General features: G+C 45.3%; 1 protein-coding gene across 2 annotated transcripts in view; it reads right to left on the bottom strand.

Annotated features, from left to right (window-relative positions):
• ADCY8 (adenylate cyclase 8) overlaps positions 1-13,884 on the bottom strand; it is a 118,342-nt gene extending 104,458 nt beyond the window's left edge. Inside the window, exon 1 of one of the 2 annotated variants that reach the window (XM_014254089.2) lies at positions 12,958-13,884. In XM_014254089.2, coding sequence (XP_014109564.1) covers positions 12,958-13,884 — 927 coding nt within the window. The remainder of the gene's footprint in view (positions 1-12,957) is intronic. The other variant, XM_088053374.1, reaches the window with a different exon arrangement.
• Between the last annotated feature and the right edge of the window lie 5,859 nt (positions 13,885-19,743).

Below are 19,743 nucleotides of genomic sequence, written 5' to 3'. Positions count from 1 at the left end.
TGGTGCATGGGGATTTTCCTTCCTAGGTGCAGAATTGCATTGAATTGAAGGTTGCATTTCCCTTCTGCTGCATAAAGCTGGGAAAGGGGCTGGAGCATGAGTCTGAGGAGCAGCTGAGGGAGCTGGGGGGCTCAACCTGGAGGAAAGCTCGTGGGGAACCTTATTGCTCTTTACAACTCCCTGACAGGAGGATGTAGACAGGTGGGGGTTAGTCTCTTCTCTAGGTAGTAAGTGGCAGAACAACAGGAAATAGCCTCAAGTTCTTCCAGAGAGATCTAGATTGGATGTCAGTCAAAATTTCATTACTGAAAGGGTGATCAGGCATTGGAACAGGCTGCACAGGGAAGTGGTGGAGTCACCATCACTGGGACGGTTGAGAAAGCAAGTGGATGTGGCACGTGGGGTCATGGTTTAGTGGTGAAAACAGTGGGGCTGGAGTAAGAGCTGGACTTGATGATCTTGGAGATCTTCTCCAACCTTAAGGATACTGTGATTCTGTGACTCCTTGATGGTCCTGCCAGTCCATTTCTCCAGCCCACTGAGGTTCCTCTGAGTGGCAGCACAGTCATTTGGTGTATCAGTCACTCTGCCCAGTTCTGTGTTGTCTGCACATAAAACTGTTAAACCCTATTGAGTTTGTTGGGAGTTAGTGGGTCCCACAAGGCACCCTTAAAACCACTTAAGTGAATTAAAGAGCTTGTGGAGTGTTGAAATTTGCCCTCACTACCTTGCTATATTTTTAAGTTCCTAGATCACTTTGAAAAATAGGCTTTAGGCCAGATGAATATCCTGAGAATAATTTCTGTGACCACCTATCCTTCCATGTTTTGAAGACCACAAGTTTAATACAAAGTCTGTAAAAAATCTGGGGGTTTTCTGTGTATGTATGTGTTTATGATTTGGATTTTTAATTATTTCCTTATTTGTAGGATGCTGTAGCATTTGCTTTCTTCCTTGTCTGAGATTTCTTGAATTGTCATTCTGTAGTAAAGGGCACTAAGTTTTGACTAAACAAAACTAACTTTCAAGTTCTCTTAAAATCTGCAGCTGCTGAATCCATGTTGCTGTTAGCCAGAATATGACAGTTTGATTTCCATATTATAGTTTAATTATAGTAATTAGAAAAAACATCTCTTAATTAATGGTGTGCATATTTTCCATTTTTAAATTGCACCTATAAACCATCTTCAGATATACACAAACTTTAGGGACATAGTAAATATTATTTTGACTTGCAAATGTAATTACTGAGCCCAAAAGCAAGTTACAAGAAAAAGAATAAAGCATGAAATTTCACATTATTGCTTTTGCTGAGTATTTGCATTATATAATAAAAATATATATAAATATATGAAGTGGTCTGAACCTTTAGAAATTTAAATATAAAATCTAACTAGATATATATATTGCTTTTAGATTAAAAAAAAAATAAATTAATTCAGTCAAGTCAAATTACAGCAGCTTTGCATTGCAGAAGAAAACCAGAAGTGATCTCAAATCCTCTTCCTTCTTGTACACCATCAGAAGTGTTCTTTAATAAATTCTCTTGGATAGACCATTTGCAAACTCAGTGTGGAAGCTGGCATATTCTGGTGTCATGGAAAGAAATCAGGACAGCAAAGTTCTGTTAACTGCTTGAAGAGGAGAGGAGCAACCACCTTAACAATCTTTTCACAAAAGTCTGAAGGACATTGGACAACTTAAACTTATACCAATCTTTATGTATATGAGAGTTTTTCTTGAGTTTAAAATAATTGGCATGTTAAGATGCATTCTTTTACACTCATTCTCCAAAGTCACATTGCCGTGGAGAGTTCTGTACTTAAAGCTTTTAGTTTTTATTTTTTTGATTGTTGATGAGATTTGAAGTAACTGAATGCTTGTGTTAGATAATCTACCATGCAATGTTAGCAAAGAAGAGTGGCTGTCATCAGAAAATGTACCTTAAGAATAACCAGACACAAGTACATTTTTATAGGGAAGAAAGTAATGTAATTGAAAAAATAATTCCTAAGCATGAAGAGCTATTGAAATTATAAGAAGATTAATGGGGGCCTACCATCCTGTACCATCACATAGAAAATGGGAACACTTCATGTGTACTTCTGGCATTTCTTACAGCCTCTCAGGTGACTAATGGAACACAGCAGACAAGAGCAATTCCATTAGCACAAATTAAATACATGCAATAAATTCTTCTTTTCCTATTTTCAGAAAACTTCTATTACTCTCAGGATTGCAGAGAACATGTAAATTGTCATAGCACCAGTCAGAGTAGCATTTGGCTACATTTTGGAATGTCAAAAAAGTTTTACAGCAACTTGTAAAATTTGTACAACCCTTACACAAGTTTCATATGGCTCAAGTTCTGCTTAAGTCTCAAAAAAGAATATTCACTGGCTTCTCTCAGGGACCTTCGGATCCTGGAGGAATCTGCTGTAAATCTCTCCAACCATTTTGAGGACTACATCCTTAATGTTTCAAGAATAAGTTACTATAAAGAATCATAGAATCAGTAAGGTCAGAAAAGACCTCTAAGACTCAGTTCAGCTATTAACCTAGCACTGCTAAGTCCATCACTAAACCATGTACCTAAGTGTCACATCTACATGACTTTTAAATCCCTCCAGTGGTGATGACACCACCACTCCTGTGCACAACCTGTTCCAGTGCTTGACAATCCTTTTGATGAAGAAATTTTTCCCATTATCTAGTTGAAACTTCTCCTGGAGAAATTTGAGGTCACATCCTCTCGTCCTGTCTCTTGTTACTTGGGAGAAGAGATCAACCCCCAGGTGGCTACAGCCTCCTTTCAGGCAGCTGTAGACAGTGATAAGGTCCCCCTGGATCTCAGCTCCAGGCTGAGCACCCCCAGCTCCCTCAGCTGCTCTCCATCAGGCCTGTGCTCCAGACCTTTCCCTAGATCCATTGCCCTTCTCTGGACACACTTCAGCCCCCCAGTGTCTTTTTTGCAGTGAGGAGCCCAAAACTGGACACAGGTTTTGAGGTGTGGCCTCCCCAGTGCCCAGCACAGAGGGACAATCCCTGCCCTGGCCCTGCTGGCCACACCAGTGCTGGCACAGGCCAGGTGCCACTGGCCTCCTTGGCCACCTGGGCACACTCTGGCTCATGTTCAGCTGCTGTTGGCCAGCAACCCTAGGTCTTTTTCCACTTATATTTCCACCTACTTTTACATCTTCTCAGTACAGGTGGATGTTAGAGTCACTGATGATCAGGCTGAAGTAGAATAGAATAGAATAGAATAGAATAGAATAGAATAGAATAGAATAGAATAGAATAGAATAGAATAGAATAGAATAGAATAGAATAGAATAGAATAGAATAGAATAGAATATTTCAGCTCCATGGGATGTACAACAGTCTTCCAGTCCAACTTCTTGACCACTTCAGGGGCCATCAAAAGTTAAAGCTCATTATTAAGGATGTTTCCCAGATGCCTCTTAGATACTGACAAATTTGGGGCATTGATCACCCCTCTAGGGAGCCTGTTCCAATGTTTGCACACTCTGGGTAGAGAAATCCATTCTAATGTCTATTCTCTGACTTCCCTAGTCCAGCTTTGAACCATTCCCATGTGTCCTGTCAATGGATCCCAGGGAGAAGAGCTCAGCACTTCTCTCCTTCCCTTCGTCAGGAAGCTGTTAGAGAGAAATGAGGTCACACCTTAGCCTCCTCTTCTCCAAAGTAGACAAAACCAGAGTTCTTAACTTCTCCTTAAAGGACATACCTTCCAACTCTGAAGAGAATGATTTCTTTACAGAAAGAATAAAGTTAAATGTATGCATTCCCACTATATTAAATGGATTCATATTTCAATAAAAATGTGCATGACTGAAAGAAGCCAATGTAATACTCCTCTTTTGATGCATCATAGAAGATGTTGGGATGTTTTACACAAAAATCTCAAAGCAATTGAACATATTAATCACTTATTATAGCAGCTGAGAAAGGCAAATTTTCAAATCAAATGAAGCTCTGAAATGTAGAAAAATGTGTGTGGGTCACCAGAGACCAATGATTAATTTAGTGATGGAATGGGTTTGATCCTCATTCCCAATCCCTAGCTGAAATCTATGGTGAATATTACTCCTTCCTCTAAAAGAACATTCATATCTGCACATTAAATTATACTGAGCACGTGGGATGATTTCTATGTCAATTATAACCCTGTCTAGTATGCTTATGAAGCTTATTAATATTAATAAGCATTGAAGGGATTTTCCCATATGACAAGAGGATCATAGGATAAAAGAATGTGTATATCTAGATCTTATGCCATTATTTGAATAACTTCCCTGAGATCTAAATAATTTCTTTTCCTAAGATCCTAGCTCCAGAATTATATAACCTCTGCTACACCATGTAATATCATTTAGTTTTTCTGTGCTGATTAATTTTCCTGATTTTTTTATTATTTCTTCTTCGCACTGTGGTGATAGTCATGGATTTATGAATGAGTCTTCTACTGTGGCAGACCTAATGCAAGGAACACAGAATAGAGAGCTCCATCAGGTGTTTTTGTTCTAGGTTAAGCAGCACCACACTGGTATCTCTGTCAGCACACCTGGCTGCTTGGAGAGATAAGCGTGACAGAGTTCTTTCAGAGACATTCCCGGAGGAGCTGGATGTCCACATTTGTGCTCTCTTTGAGAAAGACTGTGGACTCAGAGCAAAAGTTTTCCTAAAGAGAGTCCTGAAAAGTCATCTTCATGGTTCACCTAAAAATCCTAATATCTATGGGACTTTTTATATTACATTCTGTGGGCTTTAAAACAAGGTTCTAAATGAAGCTGATGGAAGTGTGAAAGTCAGGTCTTAATCATATCCCTTTAGTTTCAATAAATGCTGGATCCTCAGGAGTTTTTGTGCTTGATCACTTTTGATGAGCCAGGTCTCTTCCTTCCCTGGTTTGAATGACTGAGGCTGCTAACAAAATGCTCAAGATTCACTGCAGCACTAACCCAGTAATTTTCATTTATCTCCCTTCTTGGGTAAGACTGAAGACTGACTCTACAGTCCTTTCTGCACTCATGATAGGTACAGACTGCACTGCACCAAGAACAGAGCAAGTGACAGAACTTGTCTTTCTAAGAAAGACAAGATGAAGAAAAAATGGTTCATAAGCCACAAAGCAAGATTCTCGAGCAATCCATTTGCAAACGCACAACTACTACAATTAATTCAGAAGCCTATGTTGAATGCCACCGTACTCTTACAGATTCTTACACAGTATCCAAAAATACTCTGGAACTTTGAAAGGCAGGGAGTATGTCTAAAACCTCGGTGTTATCTAGGATTTAGAGAATCACTGTGATGTTTTCCCCTGTATACTTGGGCTTTTCAGAACTTTGAAAAAGACATTTAAGGCTCATTATGTGAGAGTGGAGATCAGACTGTAAAGTCTGCTGGTTGGGACCCGTGCTCAAGGGAATAATTTAACATTATATAAAACACTAAAATGTTGAGCAAGGACACCTCCAGTGATGAATTCCATAATCAGTTGCTTACAGAGTCACGATTATTATTTTTTATTTTTTTCTTTTTTCACATTGAATCTTGAACTTTTATCTTCACGGAAGAACAGTTGTGCTAGGAATGGGGGAAGGTTTGATTTGGAGGCTCTCTGGTGAGGTAAGAGTCAGACTTCAATCCCCTCTGGAGTAAAAGGGATTCAAACCTTGGTTTACCACATCCCAAGAATATTTTCATTACCACATCTGTTGCACAGAGGAAGAGCACAATAACCTTCTCTACTGACTTTGACACTGGACAGGTGCTGTGTATGAAGTATGGCTGCAAAATGTGCTCCAAGTAGAGCAGTGTTTGGATGTTGGGTAGGTTAGGGTGCCTGGTAACTTAAACATAGAGTTATTGAGGCTCTTCATGGGATGCATGGAAACAGAAACACAGCTAAGGGCAAGAAGGCTACACTTAGAGAAATGTGATCATATAATCACAGATGCATTAAATGCAAGATTGAAAGGGACCTCAAGGATCATCTGGTCCAACTTTTCTTGGCAAAAGCACAATCTAGACAAGATGGCCCAGCACTCTGTCCAGACAAATCCTAAGAGTGTCCAATGTCAGTTAATCTCCCACTTCCTTGGAGAGATTATTCTCATTGCAAATTTTTTTATCTTGTGTTCAATCATAATCTCCCCAAAAGTTGCTTTTACACATTACCCCTCACCTGTTTCATAAAATTCTTTGTAAAAAAGGAGTCTGATCTTTGTTGCCATCCTTTAAATCCTAAAGGGTGAAATTGTCTCCCCTAAACCTACTTTATTCACAGCTGAACAAGCCCAGTTCTCTCAGCCTTTCCCCATATGTCAGGCTGCCCCCTTCTTTGCTCATCTTTGTGGCCTCTCTTTGGACTCTATCCAGCCAGCTCACATCTTTTTCATATAGAAGGGACCAAATCTGAACACAGTATTCCAGGCCAGGCAAGTGCTGAATAAAGTGAGAGAATGACTTCTTGATCTCTGCTGGAGATGTCCTGGTCAATGCAGCCCAGCTTCCTGCTGGCTTTCTCTGCCCCAGCTGCACACTGGTCACTCATTCTGAATTTGTTGTCTACCAGGACCCCCAGATCCCTTTCCATAAAGCTGCTTTCCAGCCAGGAAGATTCCAGCCTGTGCTTCCATCCTGGATTATGTTCTTTTTCAGATGCAACACCTTACGCTTGTCCTTGTTGAACTTCACAGGGTTCTTGCTAGCCCACTCTTCCAGAAAAGCCAGATCTTTCTACACAGTGGCTTCTCCTTTCCTTACTCAGTTTGGGACCATGGACAAACTTTGTAAGGTACTTGATCCCACCTTCCTGATCACTTATACAGATATTAAGCAATATCCCTTGGGGACCCCGCTTGTGACAGGCTGCCACTTTGAAAAGGAGCCATTTGCCATCACCCATTGGTGCTGCCTTTCAGCCCATTCCCCCCCTCCCAGATTGCCCAGACCATTATAGGCTGTGTTAACAGGATGTTGAAAAAGTGCCTACAGGAGTGGAATGCCAGGTAGGAGCTAAGTAAGCATTTTCATGTTTGGAGTTTCCATCAACCCAAGCATTAATTTAAAAGCATAATTTCTTTTCTGTTTACTAAATTTCACCTTTTATGTGAAACACTCCAGTTTATCTCATGCATAGCCAGATATTCTGGAAATAAGGAAAAGGTAAGGGGAAGTTGTTCTACCCTCCACCTTCCCTGCCTTCTGGAAAAAGACAAACCATTTGAACAGTTCCACTTTTGCCTTCTTCTCTTTCCTGTTCCCATGACATCACTGAAGTGTTGAGAAGTGCAGTAAGAAGCTGAACTGGAGATGTTTATCCCCTTCAGACTGCTGTACAGGCTAATAAGGATCATTCAAACATGATCTAATGTTAACTGTGAGCTTTAAGTGCACTGCTCTGGTATGTGATTATTTTACATTAGATGTTGCTGTTTTGGAGCACATGTCTCTTTCTAGGTCATGAAAATCAACAAATAAGCAATAAAAAAACCCTTGAAAGCAACCCAGAAGTGTTCTGACAGCAGAACAAAAATGTCACATCATATCTAGTGAGGTAAATTTTAGTGTTAACAAGCACACTGACTGTTGTAAGCTGAAATTCACTGATGAAAGCAGGTTTCATTCATGGTTTTGCCTGAGTTCCTACATATTTGAGGCAATTAATCATCAAATTATAAATATACTTTGTGCATTTGCCCTATTTAGCACAACAATGATGCAGCTGCTTCAGAGAAAAGAGTATCCAATTCTAATCTAATTAAGCTGTGACCCACTGATACTGGTCAGGTGATTTTAAAGGATATAAAAGGAAAGCAGTTCGTAATCCAGTCTAAAATCACACACTCAGTTTATAAGTCGCCCACAAAAGACTGTGGCAGAAAAAAAGCATAGCAAATAATGCTACAAAAGCAAACCTGAGGAGAAAGGTTGAGTGCTTTGATTCTGCTTCTCAAATGGTAGCTAACTTTGAAATGTCCTTATATTTTATAGATTGAATAGATTTTTCACAAGCAGAAATTTTGAAGAGATGAGTGTGTTTTGCATATACTCATAAACTGATATCTATGATCAGATTTGGGAAAACATGTAGCTGAACACATGCAAAAGCTGTCAGTTTCCATTGTACAAGTACACAGATTTGTCTCTGTAGGGCTCCTTGAGACTTCATAAATTCTGCCTTTCCCTCTATTAATAACCCTGAGAGAAGATCTGGGCAAAAGATAAGCTGGGAAAAAAATTAATTCACAGAACTGCCTAGGCTTGGAAAGATAGAGGGAAAAGAATGAGCTTACTAGTCTTAGTATTACCCACTTCAAGATTATTTCTAAATGTATTTTTAAAGTTTTATCAAATATGCATAATTTAGGACTTGGTTCTTCAAGATATCCCTTATATATGTGATTTAGTAATGAGAGTAGTTTTACTGACTCTAGTGGAATTTGCTCATGTGAATGAAGAGCACAAAGGCAGAAGATTAAAATCTAGAAAATGTGTGTAGCTTACATAATTTCAAGCCTGTCAAAATTCAGGTCTCTATTATCATCTGCCTATGTTACATAACACAAAGGAGGTCCGAGTTGTTTGTTCTTCCCCATATGCCTGAAACATATTTGTGATCTTTGAAATTTTGGACTGCACACATTTTTACCCAGGAAAAAGTAAAAATGAATGCAATACAAATAAAGTTTTCATTTTGGGGAATGTCAGACACAAACACTACTCCCATCATAGTATCTGGCCAGGCACTTGTTTACTAGTAAGGTCTTTCATTTCTCATTTGCTTCCTGACTCAATGTTTGATCAGTTTCAGCAAAGCCTTTACAGAAGTCATGGTATCAGTTCCTTTTTCATGGTTCCCCTCAAGCTGAGCAGCAGCACATTCCTCAGCATTTCGGGCTGGAGTAAGTTGGGTTTGAGTGATCATATCCCCCCAGAAACACTCACCACTTAGCAGGATTGAAATTAGTGAGTCTGTGTTTGGGGTTTTGTTCTTGTTACTTTAAAAAACATCTGATTTCAAGCCTTTCTCCTTCACCTTTTTCTAGGCTGCTAAGGAAGAAAAATCAGGTGACACCTTAAGTGTTACTGCAAGAAGAAACAGTAAACAAAGAGAATTATTTGTATTCATGACAGTGCATGAAAACCAGAATAGTGGATCAGGCAGCACTACTGCATGCTTGTATGCAACATTACTAATGGTTTGACCTGCTTGTGAACAAACTTATCAGAGAAAACTAAACTTAATTAAGAGATAAGGGGAAAATACATCAAAACACTTGATTTTCCTTTTGTGTAAACTGTTGCAACTTTATGAGTTTGGATAGATGTATGGCTGACATACATATGTGACTGAGAAGAGGATCACAACTATTTTGCCCATGGATGATACTGGGTACAGTACTAAATTGGCTCCGGACATTTTTTTCTGTTCAGAACTGAATTCAGTATTTTCCCTGTATGAGATCCTGATTTAAAAGAAAAAAAAAGTAGAAAACCCCTTATTTGTACCATGATCAAAGTTTTACCATCTGTTTTTTCTTTCATTGCATACTCTAATTCCTGGCTTTTGTCCGGTGTAAGCATCTGTCTGCATCCTGAGGCAGAGCAAGATACTCACAGATATTGCTACATAATCAAATAGTTCATTTAGTCTTGTAAGGCTTCTTTGAAGGCAAGATGCTGTATTTTGACTAAGAAAATAATCCTTGTGATAAAAGAGAATGTTTTGCCTGCACAAGGAAGAAGTCTTTACTGGCCCAAAGATTTCCTACATAACCTTCATGAAGAGTCATTTAAACTCTCTGTCTTCACCTGTGAAGCAATATGTCCTTTATCAACCGCAAAAGCCCTCATCCACTAACGCTCGGGAGGGCTCAGCAATCCTCTGCCAAAAGTAAGAAAATGGTGCAACACTAGAAAGTGCCAAAGTAAGGCTGTGCCTCACCCACGCACCGGGTCCGGCTCACACCCCGGGGCCGCTCCCTGGCGAGGAGTGGCCCGGGCTGGTGGGGCCGTGTGGCGGGGCTGCGGAGGGCTCGGGGTCTAGGGGGGATTCGGGGTCTCGGGCGGGTTCGAGGTCTCGGGCGGGTTCGGGGTCTCGGGCGGGTTCGGGGTCTCTCGGGCGGTCTCGGTCCCGGCGGGGCCGCTGGAGGGAGCCCCCGGGCCGCCTTCAGCACCGCGCGGGCGGACAGCGCTCAGGGCCCCGCGCCGCGCTCCGGGCTGCTCTCCTCACTGCTCTCCTCACTGATCTCCTCACTGCTCTCCTCACTGCTCTCCTCACTGCTCTCCTCACTGCTCTCCTCACTGCTCTCCTCACTGATCTCCTCACTGCTCTCCTCACTGCCTTCCTCACTGCTCTCCTCACTGCTCTCCTCACTGCTCTCCTCACTGCCTTCCTCACTGCTCTCCTCACTGCTCTCCTCACTGATCTCCTCACTGCTCTCCTCACTGCTCTCCTCACTGCTCTCCTCACTGCTCTCCTCACTGCTCTCCTCACTGCTCTCCTCACTGCTCTCCTCACTGATCTCCTCACTGCTCTCCTCACTGCTCTCCTCACTGCTCTCCTCACTGCTCTCCTCACTGCTCTCCTCACTGCTCTCCTCACTGATCTCCTCACTGATCTCCTCACTGCCTTCCCCACTGCTCTCCGCTCTGCGCTCCTCACTGCTCTCCTCACTGCTCTCCTCACTGCTCTCCTCACTGCTCTCCTCACTGCTCTCCTCACTGCTCTCCTCACTGATCTCCTCACTGCTCTCCTCACTGCCTTCCTCACTGCTCTCCTCACTGCTCTCCTCACTGCTCTCCTCACTGATCTCCTCACTGATCTCCTCACTGCCTTCCCCACTGCTCTCCGCTCTGCGCTCCTCACTGCCTTCCTCTCTACCCTCCGCTCTGCCCTCCTTACTGCCTTCCTCACTGCCCCTTCTCACTGCCCTCCGCGCTGCTCTCCTCTGCCCTCCGCTCTGCTCCCCGCGCTGTCTTCCTCACTGTCCTCCTCACTGCCTTCCTCTCTGCTCCCCGCGCTGCCTTTCTCACTGTCCTACTCTCTCTCTCCCTCCGCTCAGCCCTCCCTCCCGAACCAGAGCTCCCCGACCCCTCCGAGCTCCTCTGGCAGGGGGGTGGGGGCCAGCCCGGGGCGGGGAAGGGCCCGGCCTCTCCCGCAGCGGCTGGAGGCAAAGGGCCGAAGCGGCGGGCTGTGTTCAGCGGTCCCTGGGCAGGCGGGAGCCGGTGTAAATCAGCACCGACGTGTGACAAGCTGCGCGTATCCTGTTAAGGAGATTTATATATGTAGTTCATGAAGGCAATCATCTGGCTGGTAATCTCTCATTGTGCACCGCTCCAAGGCAGTTCGTTCACACAACTGGCTGCAAACCGAAGATATTAGTATCTCTCCCGGGAAATGTCTGTGGGAAATGTGCGTGTTGTGTGTGCGTTGCAGCAAAACAGCTGTGATACTGGTGTGTAATGAGATAGCAGCACATTACTCATAGCTCCAGGAGAGGACGTGGAAGTAAATTAAGAAATCAGCATAACTCACACAGCTTTTGACCCATCACTAACAGCACCAGCAGTGCATGGGAGTAGGACATGGCGCGGCTGCAGTTCATTCATCAGCATATCAAGGGCTGCACAACAACTCTGCCACAGCCTAATTGTCTCACGTCCACAGGGCTCAGGAAGCTTTTCCCAAAACAGGGTGAGCCCAATCACTGGGACGTTAGGTTAGGCAGCCCATAGCTAACAAGTAGTAAGGGGATGGAGAGGGGTGGGCAGGGGTATCAGTAGGACCAGGGTCTAAGGAAGGTAGACATGCCCCAAGAATCATGGATATCAAACTTCGACATGCAAGATCAATCACTTCCCAGGCGCACATCCCAACACTCACGTAAATCACATGCCGCCCGCAGCAAATTCCTCTGTACCCTCCCTCCTTTTGGGATTATTTGACAATATCTCCACCCTTTTCTCTCTGATTCCGTGGAGCAAGCCAAATGGAGATGATAATCTGCTACGAAATATTGATAGCACTGAGCTGTGACAGTCTGAAAAGGGAGGGAAAAGGAAGCATCAAGAATCTCCAGGATTAAGTTTTCCTAGTATCCACTGTTTTCTTGCCTTGCAGGGATATGGGAAGTTTGGTGCATTCTCACTTTTCTGTGAAAGAAGTCATCTGAGTGTGAAGTCAGGTGAGACCCAGTTTTAACCCTCAGACCCATCCTGACCAGTGCCTCTCAGCATTCTGCACCACACAACACTCCAGCACACTGTAACCAGCACTCTGTCCTAGACATCACTTGTAAGGATTCAGCGCAACAGTGTTTGCCCTTTGACCACCAGCAGAAAAGGCTTCCTAGTGAGACAGCCTAGGATCCCACACCAAATCTCCTGGGGGAGCTTTGCTCTGGCTTCTGTGAGGTTTTCACTGGTTCCTCCTTGCAAAAGAGCAGCGTGCTTTGCTCCTGTTTTCCCATAACTCAGATCAAGTTACCCTTCACATATAAAAATAACAATTGCCCCAGCAGATTCAGAGTTAAAAGGCATGAACGGTAAAATGGCATCATTGGGAGAGTTTGGTCAAGACAGAGTCATCTAAAACCCCAAACCACAGCTGGAAGTTGGGGAGGGTAATAATAAATGACCCATCTTCCCCACTTGCCCCAGGAGCTTCTCTCCCCAATGCTCTTTCAAGGGACAGCAATGTAATGAATATACAAGTAGAGGAGACAGGGTGGCTAGAAAGTGTCCCAACTCCCAGACTGAGGTGAAACACAAGGTTGATTTTTGCCTATGATCTCCCCTCCAGGTAACAAACTTTTTAGCATCTGATTAAAAGGGAAAGGATCTTTTGAGACATCCCCCCACACCTCCTCTCACTCAGGGTGATGGAGAAAGAGGACTGTTCCCACCCTCTCCTCACCACAGTACCTGGTTGAGGGAAGTCACGGCAAACCTGGGGATAACCAGCTGCATGACGAGCTGCAGGACAGAAGTGACCAGTCCAGCCAGGATGGCCCAGGTGAGTGGCAACGGGAGCATGCTGTAGGTGGCAAAAAGCGTGAAAAGCACATAGCCAATGCCATCCCCAAGGAGGCCACAGCCCAGTCCTGCCGCCAGAATTTGCATGGCCATGGCCACCCAAGTGACAACACCGCTGTACTGCAGGTAGGTGTATGAGGTCGTGTCCTTCCTGACCACCACTAAGGCACAGATCACCACCTCAATGCCAGTGAAGAAGCCCAAGAGGATGCCCTTAATGGGGTCCATGGGAGCAGAGGCCAGGGTCAAGTGGAGGAACAGTAGGGTCAGCTTGGTCAGCACGTCCAGGATGTTCATGACCACCTCAGATTTGCGCCGTTGACCCAAGAAGTAGCGCTGGTAAAGGCGCTCTAAGTCCCGAGACTTAAAGGAGTTGCGGAGAGTGGGGAAGATCACCCCGCGATATGTATAGCCCCAGTTGAGGAAGAAGTCGGAGTTGCTGGGGGCACAGTCCAGGGGCAGAAAGCCCAAGTCTCCGCTGCTGCTTGTGCCCTCCGGGAAGACTTTAGTGCCGCCGTTGTTGTGGCGCTCGCTGCCCAAACTCCGTCCGGCCGACTGCCGCCGGAGGTGGTGGTGGTGCGGCGGGTGCGGGTGGTGGTTGGGGCAGCAGATCTCGTCCGAGCTGAAGCCCTTGCCCCCGCCGCTGCTGCTGCCGCCGCTGCTGCTGCTGTGCTCCTGGATGAAGCGCTGCTCGGTGATGTGGCGCACGGCCGTCTGCCACAGCAGGCGCTGGGGTCTGCCGCTGCCGGGGGGAGTCCTGTTGATGGTGTAAAGTTCATCGCTGTCGCTCAGGCACCGCACCTCCGAGAGCTCCATGGCGGTGACTGGAGGGGGGCAGAGCACCGGTGCGCGGGGGGGGGGGGCACAGGGGCGGGGGGGCACACACCGTCTTTGGGGAGGGGAGCAGGGGGAGGGATGGAACCGCGGGAGAGGAGGGAGGGGATGCCGAAGGGCGGGTGGCGGCGGCGGAGAGGTGGCGGTGCGGGAATCACATTTATAGGCAGGTCCTTGGGTCTGGCGGAGCGGCTGGCGGCGGGGCTGGTTGGCCGCCGGGATCCGGGGGGCGGCTGCGACGGTTTAGCGCAGGCGGCCCGAGCCCCGTGCCCGCTCCCGCGGCGCCCCGCGGAGCCGCATCCCGCGGAGCCCGGCTGCGGAGCTGCCCCGGAGCCCCGGCGGGCTCGGTGCGCGCCCTCCTCGGGGCGGTGCGCGGGGGGGAAGCCGAGCCGCGGGTCCGGAGAGGAGGAGGAGGGAGGAGCGGAGCATCTACGGGCGCAGCCCCGCTGCCCGGTGAGCGATCCTCGGCCCCATCCGGAGGCCGGAGGCGCGGAGGGGTGGGGGCAGCCGCCTTGCAGAGCCGGTCACAGCGGGCAGCTCCTCTCTCCGGGGATGCCTGGGCTCCGCTCCGCGGTCTGGTGCCCGGGAGTTGCTGTAATTCCCGCGGCTGCGGTCAGCGGCAGCGCTGCGAGCTCGGGCAGGAGCGGAGAGGCGGCCAGGTCTCGGGCGTCCTCGGTCACGGCGCCAGAGCCGCCGGCCGGGGGCTGCCCGCCCGCTTTCCCCCGGCGGCGGGGCATGCCCCTGGCTCACGGGCCGCCTCTGCCCGGAGGGGACTCGGGGCTCCCATCCATCGCAGACAGTCGGCTTGCTTGGCAACGGGGAAAAAAAAAGGAGGGAAAAAAAAGAAAGAAAGGAGGAGAAAATAAAATCACATCAAACACCAAATCTAAAAAAAGAAAAAATAAAAAAAAATTGAAAGAGCGGGGAATGAAAATCCCGCCCTAAACTCAGAGCTCTGGGAAGCCAGATGGGAGTATCCCAACTTCTCCGCGGGCCGGACAGGGAGTGCTCCGGCTCAGGGGCTTCCCCGGCGGCTGGGAGAAGGAGGAGGAGGAGGAGCAGGAGGAAGGGGCAAGGGCAAAGCCCGGTGCCTGCGGGGCTGCGGGCAGCTGGCGGCGGATGCTGTCCCGGAGCCGCGGGACGAGCACGGCGGAGCCGCCGCCGCCGGAGTGGAGCTGCGGGCGGGCGGCCCGGGAGGAGGCAGAGCCCGGCGCGGTCAGCTGATGCCCGCCACGTCGGCGGGGCTGCCAGCACCCCCCCGGCCCGGTTAAAGCAGCCGCAGCCGCGGCTCTGGGAGGGGGACAGCGGGCGGGGGTTGCCGCAGAGCAGGTCCTCTGGTCCCAGGAGGCTCCTTCAAGGGTCACTTAGGTTTCTCTGAGCTGATCTTCTCTAGGTGCCCCGGACTGTCTCGCCTTGCCTGACAGGTGCATCCTTCCCCAGCGCTCAGTGAGAGCTGATGCTGCAGCCGGGCATCCCTCCGCCCCGTCACGGGGAAGAGCCTCAGGCCTTGCTTGGAGACAACACACTTGCCCAGGGTGGGGGATCCGTACAAACCCCTCCACCTCTGCCTGAGCAAGTTCAGACCCTCTCAGAAAAGTGATGTCACTGCCAGGACTGGGGTTCTGGCCACCCTGTGTTGAGTGTTTGATGATGCTATCCTGACAGCATTTACATTAAAGATGCTAGAGAAATGACAGAAACTGTCCCATGCACAGACCCTGGACATAAAGCCACTCCTCACTCCCCATGCTGGCAGATGAAATTGTTCCTGCTCTTCTGCTTGTGGAATCATTCTATGCCCACAATCCTGGATGCGTTGTGCATGGTGGCAAAGCCTGGAGAGGAAGAAGTATCTTTGTCTTTCCCATTCCTCTGCCCAAGGTAAACCTTGTTAAAGTGTCTGAAGTCTGTCCTGGGGGAAAGGCTGAAACCTCCAGTTTTGGAGCTGAAGCGGATATAGTCTACACATTGGACTATGGCAAATTAAGGGAGAGGTGTTTTCTTTGTGTTTCAAAAGACAAGAGTGATGCCTGCTGAACTCTTTGAGGTAAATATGCAGCTGCCTTCTTACAGCAGCAGTGTGGCCAGAGCCCTGGAGCTGTGCTACCACACTAGGAGCTCTGGCTTGTTGAGAGTTGGGGTGCTTAAAAATGGCATGTGATGCTTGACTTCCAGTGGGTCTAAACCTCCATGAACACATCTCCAGTTATTGCTTAATTCACCTTTTATTATTATTATTATTATTATTATTATTAGTAGTAGTAGTAGTAGTAGTAGTAGTAGTAGTAGCAGCAGCAGCAGCATTACCATTATCATTTAGCATTAGTATTAGTATTAGTATTATTAGAATTATGAGGAAGACATGGAGATTTAGGAAGGATTTCACTGATTGTTTCTGCATTTACACTACAATAGATTTGGAAACTCCAACCAAGTCTGTGTCCCATGTATGAGGCAGCTTCTGTACATATATAAGCAGAGGAAATTCCTGTTCTCCAGAGCCCAGATAAGGAAAGAGTGGCATTTTTGTGAACAGAGATGGGCCTTTCCTGTGGTTCAGCATGACCCTGCTAACCTGGAAAGGGTTAATACTGGTTTCACAATAGTAATAGAGACACATATCCTTGCTCCTAGATAAAGCCCATGAAAATTGTAGCAATTCTTTAAGATGAAAATGCTACTATAATAATAGAAATCTCATGCAAAACTTATATATTTCTTTAATGAAAGAAATTATAATCGTTAGTGCTATTACTCCAGAGTGCAGAATGAACACATCTTTCTCATTCAGATTGCTCAACACAAATCATGAAAAATAAAAGGAAAAGGAAACAAATATATAATGCAGTTTAAGGAGACACCCATTCAAAAGAGATAAGATGAAACCAAGATAGGGACATCCCAGTTCTCTAATGTTACTGTATGCACTGAATCACAGTGCTGGCAGTTTCCTCTGCCTCATGGCAGAGTGAGCTCTACTCTCATCATTTTTCCTGTGATAGAGGCTCTGTACCTCCCCAGGCAGTCTATTTTTATGCTTCTCCATCCTTATCATTTTCATATCTAACCTGAACATTCCTTGCAGCATTCACTAAGCACATCACTTCTTGTCCTGTCCACCATGAACAGGGAGAACAGATTATCTTGTCAGTAGTCTATACATATTTAATGAATGTCTCTTCTATCCACTCCCTCTTCCCCTTCTCATTGCTTGGGCTAAATAACAATTTCTATCTTTCCCCCCTCACCCCCCATAGGTCACATTTTCTAGATCTCTGGTCTTTTTTATTTGCTCTTGATTATATACTCTTGTTTCATGATTTTATTATCTTTCCTTCTTGCTCTGTGAAATTCATACAGCTCAACTTGGTTCTACAGTGGAAAGTTGTCTTATATCTAGGACTATGTTTTATGACCTGCACTCCTATTTATACATCCTGGGACATATCTGCCATCTTCCTTTCACAGGCTTATCCAGAACTGATGACCTACTGAAACTTTGCTGTCCTCAAGGCCGGGGCAGGTGTCACTTTCTCCATATGTGCATAACAGCCTACATGAAGTATCTTGCATTTGCCCTCACTGGAATGCATTGTTTTTTCCACCCTGCATGCCAAATTTGAAATAGAACATGTTGAAAACTAAACCTGTCCTCCTCCATGCCAGCAGCCCTCCCCAGCTCTGTGCCATCTGTGTGTTTGGTGAGCCTACTCTCTGTTCAGTGGTGGTGGCAAAGCAGCGCAGAGCGTGTAGGTAACAGTCGGTGTGCTCATTTCTTGTGTTTCTGAGTCAGCCACAGAAGTACTGGGCACCTTTGTGGAGGGTTACCATGAAGGGGACAAGATCTGAGCATTGGCACCCACTGCAGCAACACTCTTGGCTCTGCAGAGCAAGGAAGAGGCCTGACCATCCTGGGGAGCAGGAGAGGGGACATCCTACCAAAGCCCTGGTTGCCAATGAGGGCTGGATGAGCTGGGGGTCCAACAAGCTGATTTCACACACATGCACAAAGTCCTGTAAGTCCCAAACTCAGCTGGCACTAGATGAATACTGTGCATTATTCAGTTTTTGCTGCTATTGGATTTTTTTTTTTTTTAAATAGAGCTAAATGACTTGGCAGTGTCACAAAATCACTAAAAGCCATTTAAAAATAATACTGTCACTAGAAGGCTTTTGAAGGATGAAAAATCAGGCAGAATTCATTCCTCTTCTGTCACCTGAAAGTTTATGTCACACTCCTCTCCTCCTTCCCCCTCTCTACCCACAGCAGTAGCATTTATGTACAGTTTAATGTTATGATATTTAATCATGCAAATAATGATCTCACTCACTTTAGTGGGACTATTTATGTCCTCAGGATTGCAAACCTGGCACCATGCTCTACAAAGCTCTCTAGGGTTCTCCAATAAAGATGGCTTCATATCCAACACATTAGGAAGGAATGCTTGCGTATACATAATTTTTATTTAAATAAATATTTGACAAAATAATTTAAGAAAGGAAAAGAAACAATTGACAGAAAGACACTGTATCTGAAATGTGAAACTTGAGTACTGATAGAAATGAAAGAATATGAGCAAGTTAGCTTGAAATTGTCTCCTTATTTTTGTTCCTATATCTCCTCATCCTTTTTTTTTTTTTTTCTCTCCTCCTTGGCAACAATTCAACAATTTAGATGTTCTACTACTACCAAAGAGAAAAAAAAAAAAGGGAACTGAGTCTTTTTTTAAAAAACCCTGTCTATCACTTTCCTAGCATGAATGCATATCCCAATATGATGTGTGTACAAAAGCCAACACAGAACATAACAGAGTGGATTGAAAATGGTAACACTGGTTGGTAAAATCATTCAGACCAATTAATGAAAGCCATGGGAAAAGAAATGCAAGGTTTCATGGACTGAAACATCAGAGGGAAAGAGGACGAGGACACATAGTTCAGCAGAAGATGGAAACAATCAACATTTTCTGTGCTTTGCAGATAACCTTTTTCAGTATGGTAAAAATATCAATGAAATATTTTAAAGTTTGTTAGCAATTCAACTGAAGTATTGCATACCTCAGCGATACCAAAAAGCAATGGGAAATAAATAAAAGGACCAAAAAAAACCCAAAAAGAAAAAAAAAGTCAGAGTATAAAGAGGCAGCAAGATATACCAATATTTTTTGCTTCCCCATTTTGTGAAGCAGCAGTTCTCTCACATGCAAATAAATTTCTTATCTCTCTCTCCATTCACAGATACTCATATCCACATAAAAAAGTAAGAAGATGGTCTAAGCATGGGAATTTTATGAAGAGAAATAAGGGATTTGAGGTGATTAATGCACCTTTTAACCAATGGTTGGAGCTGTGTTTTCCTCCTCTTTTCCAGGTCCACTCCTTCCTCACCCACCCAGCTATTACTCCAGTTTTGAAAATGGATTAGCAGCTGTGACCACTGCAAATCTTTTATTCAAGACTTTTTGGGCACTGCTGCTGACCAGGAATAATGTTTTTTTACTAAATAAAAGAGGTCTGTATATACAGGAAATTGCAAAAGCAATGGAAATTTTTAGGTCTTAGAAGAAATTGACAATTTTAAGACTGTGAATTTAAGCTTTTCATTTTCAAAAGATTCTTTCAATAAGATTCTTTCAATTTTTTTGCCTGTGGATAGTAGTATTGTTGGGTGTTTCTGTTTTTTGGTTGGTTAGGTTTTGGGTTGGTTTTTTTTTTTTTTTTTCAGAACCAGAGGAAAACATGATGGAGCAAAGGAAAAAAATAAAGACTAGAATGTACTGTTCTTCCTTGTTAGGAAAGGAAGGCCTTTATCCTAAGTCAGAATCAAGTGCAGTTTCAAGA

This window comes from Pseudopodoces humilis, chromosome 1, assembly GCF_049639895.1.
Source record: "Pseudopodoces humilis isolate 2021_Gansu_Grassland_sample_001 chromosome 1, ASM4963989v1, whole genome shotgun sequence".
Taxonomy (NCBI): domain Eukaryota; kingdom Metazoa; phylum Chordata; class Aves; order Passeriformes; family Paridae; genus Pseudopodoces; species Pseudopodoces humilis.
This window is presented reverse-complemented; position numbering and strand designations above follow the sequence as displayed.